Here is a 15156-nt window from a genome sequence, read left to right as displayed (position 1 = left end):
CATCCGGTGTAATTCCATGGCAAAAATGTAGTTCGGGACATGTTTTCTGGTTTCCTGCATACATTCTATGTCATAGATAATATAGCCCTGCCCTGCTTCTGGAGTATTGATCACAGGCATGAAACACTGGTACTGGTTTACCTTACAGATCTCTTCATAGCGCATTCCGCACTTCCAGCTTTTACATCCATGCTATTTTTCTACATAGGTCTTACACTTTTAACAGAAAATCATAGCCAAACAATCAATTTGTTTTTTAATAGCCAGGGCTTTGTGCCACTGTAAACATTTCCCAGACCTGCACAACAGCCTGCAGCTGGGGCACCTTATCCTTGTCCCCAAGTTAACTACATAGTTCTGAGACAAGCACAGCTGGCAATAACATTTACAGCTGTGGCCATGGTTATAGAATGTATGACAAAGCTCACAAAAGTTTCTTGCCCTAAATACGTTCCTGACATCCTTAACACCATAATAATGTTCATCATGTAAAAGGAGGAAACAGGTCTTGGGATATCTAAGACTGTCATTTGGCTTAAAAATCCCCCAAACCTTTTTCCCAACTGAGGAGAAAGACTAGGATGCAAAGTATAGAATTACAAGAGTAATTCTTTTATTCATAGAATCATAGAATACCAGGTTGGAAAGGACCTCAAGGATCATCTGGTCCAACCTTTTTAGCACAATCTAGACGAGATGGCCCAGCACCATGTCCAGATGAGTCTTAAACATGTTCAGCGTAGCAGAGTCAACCACTTCCCTGGGGAGATTATTCCAATGGTTGACTGTTCTCATTGTGAAAAATTTACCTCTCGTGTCCAATTGGAATCTCCCTGGGAGTAACTTGTACCCGTTACCCCTTGTCCTCACCACGTGACTCCTTGTAAAAAGGGAGTCTCCATCTTCTTTGTAGCTCCCCTTTCAGTACTGGTACATGGTGATGAGATCACCTCCAAGCCTCCTTTTCTCAAGGCTGAACAAGCCCAGTTCTCTCAGCCTATCCTCATACGGCAGGCTTCCCAGACCCTTGATCATCCTGGTGGCCCTTCTCTGGACCCCCTCCAGCCTGTCCACATCTTTTTTGTATAACGGGGACCAGAACTGTACACAGTATTCCAGGTGTGGCCTGACAAGTGCCGAGTAGAGAGGGATAATGACTTCTTTATCTCTGCTGGTGATGCCCTTTTTGATGCAACCCAGCATCCTATTGGCCTTCTTGGCCGCAGCAGCACACTGTTCACTCATATTGAGCTTCCTGTCCACCAGGACCCCCAGGTCCCTTTCCACAGAGCTGCTATCCAGCCAGGTGGATCCCAGTCTGAGCTGCACTCCTAGATTATGTTTTCCCAGGTGCAAGACCTTACACTTGTCCTTGTTAAACTTCATAAGGTTCCTGTTAGCCCACTCTTCCAGCCTATCCAGGTCTTCCTGCAGGGTGGCTCTCCCTTCCAGAGTGTCTACTTCCCCACTCAATTTGGTGTCATCTGCAAACTTCATCAGGCTACACTTGATCCCGTTATCCAGATCACTTATAAAGATATTGAATAGCATTGGGCCCAATATCGATCCCTGGGGGACCCCACTTGTGACGGGTTGCCAGTTTGAAAAAGAGCCATTTACCACCACCCTTTGGGTGCGGCCCACCAGCCAATTCCTCACCCACCGCACAGACCACTTGTCTAGGCCATAACGCATCAGTTTCTCCAGGAGGAGGCCGTGGGGAACCGTATCGAAAGCCTTGGAGAACTCCAGGTAGACGACATCCACCGCTCGCCCCATGTCAACCGAGCAGGTCACTTTATCATAGAAGGCCACCAGATTTGTCAGGCACGATCTGCCTTTTGTGAAGCCGTGTTGGCTTTTCCCAATCACGTGCTTCATTTGACTCGTGATGGCCCCCAGGAGGATCCGTTCCATAACTTTCCCGGGGACTGAAGAAAGACTGATGGGCCTATAATTACCCGGATCCTCCCTTGAGCCTTTCTTGTAGATAGGGGTAACATTCACCTTCCCCCAGTCCTCTGGGACATCCCCCGATCTCCACGACTTCTCGAAGATTATAGAGAGTGGCCCCGCAATGACATCAGCCAGCTCTCTCAACACCCTCGGGTGGATAGCATCAGGGCCCATCGATTTGTAGGGGTCAAGCTCCTGTAATAATTCACATACTAACTCCTCCTTCACTGATGGTGGGTCTATGTTTGGATCCTCCTGGATTTTCATTCCCAACGCCTGGGATCCAACAGTGTTGGTAAAGACAGAGGTGAAGAAAGTGTTGAGAACCTCTGCCTTTTCCGCATTGTTGGTGACTGATTCACCTCTACTGTTTAACAGTGGGCCTATGTTTTCCTTCTGTTTCCGCTTGCAATTTACATACCTGAAGAACCCTTTCTTATGATTTTTGATGTCTCTGGCCAGTTCCAGTTCAAGTTGAGCTTTTGCCTTTCTAACTGCATCTCTGCACACTCTGGCAATGCCCTTGTAGTTCTCAGTGGACAATCTTCCACTTCTCCATCTCTGGTACGCATCTCTCTTGGTTTTAAGCAGACCCAGGAGCTCGTGGCTGCGCCAAGGGGGCCTCTTGCTCCGCTTCCTTCCCTTTCTTTTATAGGGAATAAACTGGTTTTGTGCTTCCAAGAGAGCATTCCTGAAGAACTCCCAGCACTCGCTGGCTCCTTTATCCTCCATGGAAGCTTCCCACGGAATCCCTCCCAACTGAGCTCTGACTGAGCTGAAGTTTGCTCTTCTAAAATCTAGAACCCTTGTCTTGGTGCTAACCTTCAGCATGCTCAGACGGATCCCGAACTCCACAATATTGTGATCACTGCAGCCAAGGTTGTTACTGACCGAGATATTACAAAGCAGGTTTTCTTGGTTTGTGAATAGCAGGTTCAGCAGTGCCTCCTTCCTGGTTGGCACATCTAACATTTGTAAGAGGAAACAGTCCTCTACGCATTCCAGGAACTTGATGGATGACATGCGAGCTGCTGTATTGTTCTTCCAGCAAATGTCTGGGTAGTTGAAGTCACCCATGAGAACCAGGTTCTGTTGACCAGAAGCTTGCCTTAGTGTCCCAAATATTGCTTCATCGGCTTTATCGTCGTGGTTTGGAGGTCGGTAGCAGATGCCCACTGTAAGGTCCTGCTTGGAGACGACCCCTCTGATTTTAACCCAGAGGCATTCAATAGAGCACTCACAATCACCGTAGTTAACTTCGATAAATTCGAGGTTTTCCTTAGTATAGAGAATATATATATTCATGCGCATGAGGTGTCCCATCCAAATGTGGGCACCCCAAATGTGGTTTTACACATGGTTCTTATACCTTTCAAGCGTTCAGGTACAACATGAATTGACTAATTGCTACTTAACACACACACACTACTGTTTACTAATCATAGAATCATAGAATCATAGAATGGTTTGGGTTGGAAGGGACCTTTAAAGATCATCTGGATCCAACCCCCCTGCCTTGGGCAGAGACGCCTTCCACTAGACCAGGTTGCTCAAAGCCCCATCCAACCTGGCCTTGAACACTTCCAGGGATGGGGCACCCACAACTTCTCTGGGCAACCTGTTCCAGTGCCTCACCACCCTTATAGTAAAGAACTTCTTCCTTATATCTAATCTAAATCTACCCTCTTTCAGTTTAAAGTCATTACCCCTTGTCCTATCACTAACTTCGCAAAGCAACTGTATTTCTATGATGTCATCATCCACATGCTTCTCTATTGATCTAGACTTTCCTGGAGTCGGTCTTGCTATAGTTACTTATCTATGACGCCAGACAATGGGAGGGTTTCACAGAGGTGTTAGAGGGGCTAGGATGCTGGCATTATTATTATCCAGGGGTATCTTTTATCTGTCGTGGACAGCTTTAAGATTCCAAGAAGCAAAGTTCTTGTCTCCAGGGTGGGGCTGTCCTCCTCCTTGTGATGAGCTGGGGTCCTTTAGTTTGCTTGCTTAAGTGTGGCTATTCAGTATACAATGTAAACTATATATATATCTTAAGAAAGTTAATACAATTTCAAACTATAAAGACTAATTGGTATAATACTTAGAGAATGAGTTTTTCCTAACAACGTATAGCACCAGCCTGCACCCCATAATGGTCTTACAGGTAGTAGCTGTAAGATCCCTCACAACCATGGGCAAAGGTCTCTGTGTGACAAGTCAAAATCCAGTTTGCGATTCACAGGCCCATTGGCCAGTTCTTCTGGTCTGCGTGGCCTTTTTCAGGAATGCCTCAAGGTCTATTTCTTATTTTCCTCACACACATGTTCTTCTGAAGTTGGCATTTTGTTCTGGTTTTCCATTTTTGCAGCCAGCATTGTCTGTGCCTTGCAGGACTGCGCAAAGCCCAAATTTTGCCCCACTGTATGGTCATCCTGTTGGGCTGGGCCCAGATACAGGAACTTCTCAATTCGGCTCACAGGATTGGTCTCTTCTCTGCATGTGACAGGGTTTTCCCAGGGGGGCCCTTGGTGTGATTCCTAGGAGGGGTTCATAGCCCTTGGTCACCTTCCAACTTGTCTGTGCCCCATCCCCCTGCCTTTTGCCGCCTGTGGTGGGTTAACCTTGGCTGACTGCCAGGTGCCCACCAAGCCTCTCTCTCACTCCCCCTCCTCAGCAAGACAGGGTGAGAAAATAAGATGAAAAAGCTCATGGGTCGAGATAAGGACAGGGAGATCTCTCACCAGTTACCATCACAGGCAAAACAGACTCAACTAGGGAAAGATTAATTTAATTTATTGCCAATTAATCACAGAGCAGGATAATGAGAAATAAGAACAAATCTAAAAACACCACCTTCCCCACACCCCTCCCTTCTTCCTGGGCTCAACTTTACTCCCGACTCTTGTACTCTGCCGCTCCTTCCTCTTCATGTTGTTCCCCTGCTCCAGCATGGGGTCTCTCCCACAGGATACAGTCCTTCATGAACTTCTCAAAGTAGGTCCTTCCCCCAGGCTGCAGTTCTTCACAAATTGCTCCAGTGTGGGTCCTTTCCACAAGGTTCAGTCCTTCAGGAACAGAATGCTCCAGTGTGGGTCCCCCATGGGCCACAATTCCTGCCAGGAACCTGCTTCTGCTTGGGCTCTCCCTGGGCTGCAGCTTCCTTCAGGGCATATCCACCTGTTCCGGCGTGGTGTTCTCCACAGGCTGCAGTGTGGATATCTGCTCCACTGTGGACCTCCATGGGCTGCAGGGGGACAACCTGCCTCACCATGGTCTTCACCATGAACTGCAGGGGAATCTCTGCTCTGGTGCCTGGAGCACCTCCTCCCCCTCCTTCTTCTCTGACTTTGGTGTCTGCATAGTTGTTTCTCTCGCATATTCTCACTCCTCTCTCTGACTGCAGTTGCACAGGGTTTTTTTTCCCCTTCTTAAATATGTTATTACAGAGGCACTACCACCATCGCTGGTTGGCTCGGCCTTGGCCAGCAGTGGGTCCATCTTGGAGCTGGCTGGCATTGGATGTATTGGGCATAGGGGAAGCTTCTAGCAGCTTCTCACAGAAGCCACCCCTGTAGCCCCCTCCACTACCAAATCCTTGCCACACAAACCCAATACAGTCTTACACTCTGTAGAGTGTCTCATAACAAAACTATTGCTGACATCTGCCTTTTAAAATTATTTTGGCCCCCTTTTTAATAACAAATACTATAAATATACACTTGATATTCTTAAATATATTAAAATCATATTCTTGAGTAATACTGTACAAAAAACTGAAGTATCTTTCCACTCTATTTTTTAATCCTTTTAGTCTATTTGATCCTTTATAACCCCTTTCCTTTGAGGCCATCTACATCCATTAGCACATCCACAGTAACATCTCCTGTACTCAGCTGCTTATTTTTTCCATTCACAATAATATCAGTAAACATACCTAAAAAAAACAAAAAAGGCATCTAACAGTTACTACCTCAGGCATAACCATGGACTACACCTGACCTACTGGGTACTGCAATGTTTCCCTGTGGTTGGTTGACCTTGCCTGGCCGCCAGGTGCCCACCAAGCTACTCTATCCACTCCCCCTCCTCAACAAGGACGGGGGAGAAAAATGGGTCAAGATAAGGACAGGGAGATCACTCAGCAATTACCGTCACGGGCAAAACAGACTTGACTTGGGGAAATTAATTTAATCTATTGCAAATCAAAATCAGAGCAGAATAATGAGAAATAAGAACAAATCTTAAAACTCCTTCCCCCCACCCCTCCCTTCTTCCCAAGCTCAACTTCACTCCCAAATTATCTACCTCCTCCCCCCCCCGAGCAGTGCAGGGGGACAGGGATTAGAGGTTGCAGTCAGTTCATAACCTGTTGTCTCTGCCGCTACTTCCTCCTCACGCTCTTCCCTCATTTTGGAGCTGTCTGGAACTGGCTCTGTCCAACATGGGGGCAGCTTCTGGTGTCTTCCCACAGAAGCCACCCCTGCAGCTCCTCCCGCTACCAAAACACTGTGGGATTTTTGGTTAAAGTATTTATAACAAAGTAAACAGTATTCTAGTGTTCAATAAATATACCATAAGATTCTTAGAAGTATCTTAAGAATAACCAATATTCAGATTTCTATGGATTTCTTTTGTTTTTTATTATTTTTGGAAACAGAATACTTTGCCCTGACTTTTCTCCCCTCACAGCTATTCCAAAATCTTCAGTTCAGTGCCTTTACAGATACAACTTTCCACTGCTAGCCATTACCATCTTTAACATGGAAAGATAAGGTTGATATCACAGCAATTATATGCAAGTGCATCCAGATCCCAGAGCACTTTGAATTCTGCTTTGAATGTAATCTACACTATCTCTGTGTAGCTATTTCTCAAAATGCAAAGGTCACATCTGTTTCCATTCCACCTTTCCTTCACTGTCAGCCTCACCTTTGCTCTAAACAGTAGCTAGTGACTCTCTAGCAAATAGATTTCAGAAAAAAAAAATCTACAGAGCTTTGTAATGATTAAAGGCAACGAGACTCAAAGAAGAAAGAAAAGTTAGTATGTAAGTGTCCAGCAGAAAAAAAGTTCATTATAGGAAATTGTAAGACACATTAATGGTTTAGTAACATTTCACAAATGAGACTGCCTTTACAGCGTGCTATTATCAGTTTGCAAACTTTTAAAGCTGCTACTTGCTCCCATCCTGAGGCTTGAGAGGTCACAGACAGAGAAGCAAAGATGCAACAAGCAAGGGAAGGAAAGTACCACCTCCTTTTCAGTACTTTATTCAATCATTTGGAATTAGACACCCCTATATAAAATAGGATTAAAACAAACAAACAACAAGAAACCCATCAAGGTTAACCACCATTCAATTGTCTTAAAATAAGAGGGGAAGCTTCGTGCAAATCTCACTTGCAAAAAAAAAAAAAAAAAATCTATCCTAATGCAAAATTTAAGCCTACTTTGTTTCTGTTCAGGGATTGTGAAGGAGCGGCTTGAGTAACGCTCCCGCCTCTACTACCCTGCTTAGTCTCAAATCAACCTGCTGCTTCACTCCCATTCTAATTAAATAGGAGTAAACAAAATTCTCATAGCTTTGCTAAACAGGATTTTATTTGCCAGTCATTGACAAAAACCTTCTATTATGGAGACATTATTGCTAAAGTTTCTTTAGTCTTAAATGTCCTTTTCCAGTTCTCCTGGTCTACTTAGGATTCTTCATTACCAGTTTTGTACAGCATTGCTTTTACAGATAAGCAGATACACTTCATCCAGCATGTTTTAAAACATTTTGTATTAAAAAATACAGATAACGCAGCAAAAATGAAACAAAAAATGAAAATACTATATTATATGTAACACCGACATTTTTCACTGAAGAAAAAACTACATAAAAACCTCAGTAATGTTGCTTGTTATATTTAATTGGCTTTCTGAAATATATTTATGGAGTCAATTCAAACTTTCAAAATAGCAGAAACAAATGTTATTTCCTACTTTAGCACCGTATCTAGACAACAAGACAATAAATACAGTGAGGTTTCAGCACACAGAGTTAAAGATACTCATGACAATTCCTTATGTAGAAATTATAGTTCTTCCACCATCAAGAATCAAGGTTACTGGAAACATAGCACAGAAAAAAATCTGCATTAAAACTTTTGGCTACCATGGACTTTTAGCCAAGAAACAAATATTTAACTGTTCCTGCTCTTTTAATTCCTAGCTTTTATCCTCCAGTTCAGAAATATTTCCAGTAATCTTCTAGAAGGATTCACCTTTTTTGTTAAAAAGCAGAAACAACACTAGAAGTAAAATACAGTTTTACAGCAAGGTTAGAAATTACTCTCATTACCTAGACACATAAGGGATTAAAAACCAGCAAACCTTTCCCCTCCCAAATATCACTTGCTAAGCGATGCGTGCTCTAAGGACAGGGAAGGACGAAGGGATGCCTCCATGCAAAGCTAAAAAAGCCTTAAGAGCTGGAAAGCAAAACAAAGGCTCTTCTCAAAATACAGCTTATAAAATTCATTTACTTCAGTTCAAAACATGGGTGTGTGTATTGGGTTAGCGTGGTGAGGTTTTGGTAGTGGGGGGGGCTACAGGGGTGGCTTCTGTGAGAAGATGCCAGAAGCTTCCCCCATGTCCAATAGAACCAGTGCCAGCCAGCTCCAAGATGGACCCACCACTGGCCAAGGCCGAGCCCATCAGTGACGGTGGTAGTGCTTCTGTGAAAAAATATTTAAAAGGGGGGGAAAAAAACTGCTGTGCAACAGCAGCTGAGAGAGAGGAGTGAGAATATGTGAAACAACTCTGCAGACACCAAGGTCAGTGAAGAAGGAAGGGGAGGAGGTGCTTCAGGTGCTGGAGCAGAGATTCCCCTGCAGCCCATGGAGGTTAAGGGTGGAGCAGATATCCACCTGCAGCCCATGGAGGACCCCATGGGACTCCCTCTGATTGGCTGCCTGCTTCCTTTGCACCAGGAAGGGCTCAGATATAAAAAATATACACATTTACATACAATAGATGGAATATAAACATATATAGAAATATATATATATAAAAGAGTGTACAAAGATGTATCATATATTTTATTTATTTATACATACACTATTTTCTATATATACTTATACATGTATCTACATATGTGTGCATATATATACAATTATAAAGATATAGAAATTAAATATATATAAATGAGTAAAAGCATAGGTATAAAATGGCTAAAACATTCTTTAATAAGAGCTAACTGCATGAATAATTAAAGTTTAAATCACAGCATCACAGAATGGTTGAGGTTGGAAGGGATCTCTGGAGGTCATCTGGTCCAACCCCCCTGTCCAGTTGAGGAGGGGGAGTGATAGAGCAGCTTTGTTGGGCACCTGGCATCCACCCAGGGTCAACTCACCACAAACACAAAACTGAATAGAGAAGTACTAGTTATGGTTTCTAGGTGATAAAAAATCTGATTTCTGAGATCCTCTCTCATCTCCTTTATTGGCTAAAGGCTCTGTTTGTGATCAATCTCTGTTTTATTTTTAGGAGAATAGCACTGTGCTTAAAATGGACATAAATGGAGAGTCCAGAACTACCATATCTACCCTCCCTGTACCTCTTGCAGAGGTCAGTTCTGCAGGCAAAACAGAAGCAGAGAAACCACGATGTTCCAGTACCCCCTGCTCACCAATGCGACGGACGGTTTCAGGCTATCAGATCCTTCATATGGATTCTAACTACCTGGTTGGCTTCACGACTGGAGAGGAGCTGCTAAAATTAGCCCAAAAGTATACAGGAAATGAAGATAATAAAGGGGAATCCAGGCCTAACTTGCACTCTAAACAGCTTGATTCAGGACTTGCATGTTCCTCCCGTTTGTACAAAACTAGAAGTAGGTACTATCAGCCATATGAGATCCCAGCAGTAAATGGGAAGAGGAGGAGACGGATGCCCAGCTCAGGGGATAAATGTGCTAAGGCTTTACCATATGAACCTTACAAGGCACTTCATGGTCCCCTGCCTCTTTGCTTTTTAAAAGGTAAAAGGGCTCACTCTAAATCCTTGGACTACCTCAATTTAGACAAAATGAGCATCAAGGAACCTGCTGACACAGACATGCTACAATACCAGCTCCAACACCTTACCCTTAGAGGGGACCGTATGTTTGCAAGAAATAACACATGAACTATGAACTATAGTCTAGAATTTAGAACCAGTTTCTGGTTATTTCTCTGTTGCTGCAAAAATCCACTGTCATACTGTGTACATGACTGTCCACATTGTAGGTGACTAAACGTTATCAGGAAGTAATTTATTTGAATAGAATTTTGACAGTGCATTGTGTTACAAATACTTGCAGGGAAAAAAATCTTTCCAGAGCAAGCAGCTTCTAATGCAAATTTGACTGCAGCTGGTGGATATTTCTTTGGACACCTTTTAACAAAGAAAAGGCTTTTGTTTTTTGGATTTGGGGTGGGTTTTTTGTACAGTTATCTAGTATTTATGGTAATTTAATACTGAAAAATTGATGGTCTGCTTAGTTGTTGCTAATTTTGGCTTGATGTTAGAAATTGCTCTTGGATAAATACTCAAGTTATCTTTTTGTTTCTTACTGTATTCTACAATAAAATGTATGTATGATTTTTTAAATCATGGGAAGGAATGTGAGCTTGGCTAAATTGGATCACTTGTTATTTTAAACCATCCCATTCAAACATTTTGAAACTGGGTTTACACTGGTGGTGAGGGGGAAATTCACCCATAAAATAAACCTTTGTTCATTTGCTACTTTAAACCTATTAAATTATTTTTTTAGTTTCTGCATGGAAGTAATTGTTTTGCCTCCTCTGTTTTATAAAACTAGTTTGGAATAAGTATTTGGAATATTAAAAAATATTTTTGAAAGTGAAGGGTTTGGGTTTTTTGTTAATACGACTTATTTTTTATGTTGTCTTGACATGTAAACAAGGATACACTTCAGATTCCAGTAAATACACTAGAATGTCTACATCACTATGTCAATAAAGTTTTTCATTTTAATTCATGATTTCTATATAGTATAGTAATGGAAGATGTCAAATAACTCTAGCATTGCTTTGGAAATTTAGTTTATTTGAAGCACTGAACACTTTTATTAAGATCCGGAAGGCAGATTTTTAGATGGAGTGCAAGTGAAGTGTTTCTATATCAGCCCTGAAGAGCTGATTCTGGATTATTCAACAGAGTAGATTGAATACACTGGCTTAATTTGTTGCTTAAGAATTTTTTGTCCAAATATGACATCAAATGCAGTTTTGACAGCTGTATTCTTAGATATATTTAAAACACGTTAGTAACTTATGTTTAAAAATTAAAAAAAGTTTTTAGACTTTTTTAGGTGCAATCTATTACTGAAGCAGCGTGCAACTTCTTTTTGGTTTACTTATTTAGTAGTTAAAATTAAGATCACGTTGTTTTGAAACATATCTTATTTGATCAGTTGTTTCTGGTATAATTCAGGGGGTTTTTTGTTTCTCCTTCAGAATGAATAGCAAGCACTATTGTAACTGAAGGCAGTGAAGAGGAGCCCAGTAGACTGTTTTACTGGTTTGGTTAATGTTTTCTGGCTTATTAGAATATTTACAACTGATGTGCATTTTAAAGAGTTAACTGCACCTCTGTAAATTTAATGTATTGAACAATGATCTCTAAAGTAAACTTTTCTTGTGTAGTCTTTAGTTTGAAAAACAGAATATGGTCAGATGCCAAAGAGATGGAGGTTTTGTCTAAGGAATAAACACCACTATGTATTGAAATACCGTATGAAAATGTATTTCTGGCTGAAAATAAAGAGAGTGATATAAATACATATATTTGTGGAGTCTTTTGCTGTGTAGAAGAACAAGGACATTTAAAAATACAACTTTAGAACAGGAATCATGAAAACCTGAAACCTTATACTTCTGTGAAATATTTAGACAGTTGGGATTCTTCTGTTGTTTCAGGAAATCAGACATACAATTATTAGTACATTTTGTGCATATTGTTACTTTGGTCCTGTACAGTAATTGTATAGCTACATCTATAGAGATGCTGGTGGCTGTATAGCTAAGTTCAAACATGAAAAATTTGTTAGTAGTTAGTACTTTTTCTGTCTGGTGGCTTGCTTGTGAAAGTGATTGCGCCTATTAACATTGCTTAACTGTTTTACACTTGCAGTTACACTTGTATAGTACATAATCATTCAAGAGCCATATTTTTTTAAGTTGGATTTGTAATGTTCTTAATTACAACTCTTAAATTCATATACTGATTTCCTGTTTTTACTTCTAAAAGAAGCAAAATCTCAGACATAAGAAAGCTTTTAATCTTGTCTTATTTTTGATAATTATAATGTCTTACATTAATCTGTTAAAATTAAAGGCAAGATGGTTCTTCAGACTATTAAAATGAAATCAAATGTTATCAATACTGACTTCTCAAAGTGAAATCTTTACTAAATATCAGGCTCTGGATGTTATTGTGGCCTTTCAATACATAAAGGGGGCTTGTAAGAAAGATAGAGAAAGACTTTTTACCAGGGCCTGTAGTGACAGGACACCAGATAATAGTTTCAAACTAAAAGAGGGTAGATTTAGATTGGACATAAGGAAGAAATTCTTTATGCCGAGGGTGCTGAGACACTGGAACAGGTTGCCCAAAGAAGCTGAGGATGCCCCATCCCTGGAAGTGTTCAAGGTCAGGTTCAATGGGGCTTTGAGCAACCTGGTCTAGTGGAAGATGTCCCTGCCCCCTGCAGCAGGGTTGGACTAGATGATCTTTAAAGGTCCCTTCCAACCCAAATCATTCTATGATTCTATGAATACAGAGTCCTCACTATTGTTCTAATAAATTAAAAGAAAAAATTGCATTGAGAAAACAATGTTTCCCTGTGGCCTATAGATATCTTCCAGATGATTAGAAGAGTGAAAGTGGTAGAATCAATAAAAGGTAGTAACACTAATCATAGAATCATCTAGGTTGGAAAAGACCCTTAAGATCATCGAGTCCAACCATTAACCTAACACTGCCAAGTCCACCACTAAACCATGTCCCTAAGCACCACGTCTACACATCTTTGAAACACCTCCAGGGATGGGGACTCAACCACTTCCCTGGGCAGCCTGTTACGATCCTTGACATGCCTCCCCTTGTTACAATGCTCCCTAATATACAGGGCTACCCCACCGCCTCTCCTTCCTTGCCTATCCCTTCTGAATAGTTTATAGCCATCCATTGTACCACTCCAGTTGTGCGAGTCATCCTACCATGTTTCCGTGATGGCAACTATGTCATAGCTTTCCTGCTGCACAATGGCTTCCAGCTCCTCCTGTTTATTGCCCATGCTGTGTGCATTGGTGTAGATGCACTTCAGTTGGGCCATTGATCCTGCCACCTTTTTTGGGGAAGAAGCCCTATTTCCTATGTGACTATGCTCAGGTGCTTCTGTGGTTTCTAATGCATCGACAACCTTGTGTCTTTGCTGCTGCATGGCTCTCCATCCCCTACCCCCATTGAGATAGCTAAGGTGCTGCGTGCATTAGTATAGGGAAATTTCAGATGTGCTCCAGTGTACTCAGCACATCGTGGAGCAGACCGAAAGACCTTGCTAGCACACTTTCCCTCAAACATTGGCATGCTGCCCCCAGGCTTATCTCTATCAAGCCTGGTTTTACCCCTTTCCCCCTTCCAATCTAGTTTAAGGCTCTTTCAATGCGCCCTGCTAACTCCTGTCCAAGGATCCTTTTCCCCCTTTGAGACAGGTGTACCCCATCTGTTGCCAGCAGGCCTGGTGTCTTGTAGACTGATCCATGATCAAAAAACTCGAAATTTTGCTGGTGACTCCAAGCTCAGAGCCAGGTATTGATCTGCTGGGTCTTCCTGTTTCTTCCCTCATCATTCCCTGCAACTGGAAGGGTAGAGGAGGACACTACTTGTGCTCCTGATCCCTTAACCAGTCGTCCAAAGGCCCTGAAGTCTCTTTTGATTGCCCTTGGACTTATTGCAACTTTGGTGCTGCCTACATGAAAAAGCAATAATGGATAATAATCCAAGGGCTGTACCAGGGTAGGAAGTTTTCACATCTCTAACCTGGGCCCCAGGGAGGCAGCAGACTTTCCTAAGAAGTGGTTCTGGTCTGCATACTGGGCCTTCTGTTCCACTCGGGAGAGAGTCTCCTATGACAATAATTCGTCCGACCCCCACCTCGCTACAACCTCCTCTCAAGTAAAGAGAAAAGGCCTTGATGCTGTGTAAACACTGCTCAACAGCAACTAAAACATCCCTATGTTATCAACACTTTTCAGCACAAATCCAAAACATGGCATCTACTATGAAGAAAATTAACTCTATCCCAGCCAAAACCAGTACAGAATAGCAAGGACTAGGAGGTGCTCCACGGCAGAACAGACACATCCCCAAAGGAACTGCAGCCCATGAAGGATCCATGCTGAAGCATAGGAAAAGAGTGAGAAACAAGGAGTGGCAGAGAATAACCACTATGCCCTGCCCCCAACCTGCTGTGCTGGACCCCCTTGCTTTCTAAAGGAGTGGCTGAGGGAGCTGGGGTTGTTTAGTGTGGAGAAGAGGAGGCTGAGGGGAGACCTTATTGTTCTCTACAACTACCTGAAAGGAGGTTGTAGTGAGGTGGGGGTCAGTCTCTTCTGCCAAGTAACAAGTGATAGGACAAGAGGAAACAGCCTCAAGTTGCGCCAGGGGAGATTTAGGTTGGATATTAGGAAAAAACTTCTTCACCGAAAGGGTAGTCAGGCATTGGAACAGGCTGCCCAGGGAAGTGGTTGAGTCCCCATCCCTGGAGGTATTTAAAAGATGGGTAGATGTGGCGCTTGAGGACATGGTTTAGTGGTGGACTTGGCAGTGTTAGGTTTACGTTTGGACTCGATGATCTTAAAGGTCTTTTCCAACCTAAACAATTCTATGATTCTATGGTTGATTTAATTTCAATCTGATGGATGATACATTCTGGACCTTACTTTAAGTGGGGTTGAAGAAAGAGTCTGTGTGAAAAATTACATCTTTCAGCATATGACAGTTAACAATATTGTTGTGAAGACCTTGAGAAAGTTGGTCATAACAGAAGGGAGTAAAGAAAGTACTGAACTTGACATATGGTTATTCGAAGTTTCTGTTTTGATTATTGCATTTGTGCTTTGTTATGGTTCTTTGATCTATAAG

At 42.2% G+C, this 15156-nt stretch overlaps 1 protein-coding gene across 2 annotated transcripts in view; it reads left to right on the top strand.

Annotated features, from left to right (window-relative positions):
• The window catches only part of LOC309602017 (macrophage immunometabolism regulator-like), a 54955-nt gene extending 44589 nt beyond the window's left edge, over positions 1-10366 (top strand). For both annotated transcript variants that reach the window (XM_082335293.1, XM_082335294.1), the window contains exon 2: positions 9490-10366. In XM_082335293.1, the coding sequence (XP_082191419.1) occupies positions 9511-10128 (618 nt within the window). In that variant the 5' untranslated portion in view covers positions 9490-9510 and the 3' untranslated portion in view covers positions 10129-10366. The remainder of the gene's footprint in view (positions 1-9489) is intronic.
• Positions 10367-15156: the final 4790 nt, after the last annotated feature.

Source organism: Platalea leucorodia (genome assembly GCF_965183815.1).
Source record: "Platalea leucorodia genome assembly, chromosome: W".
In the NCBI taxonomy this organism is placed as follows: domain Eukaryota; kingdom Metazoa; phylum Chordata; class Aves; order Pelecaniformes; family Threskiornithidae; genus Platalea; species Platalea leucorodia.
Note: the sequence above shows the minus strand (reverse complement) of the source record. Positions and strands in the feature narration are given on the sequence as shown.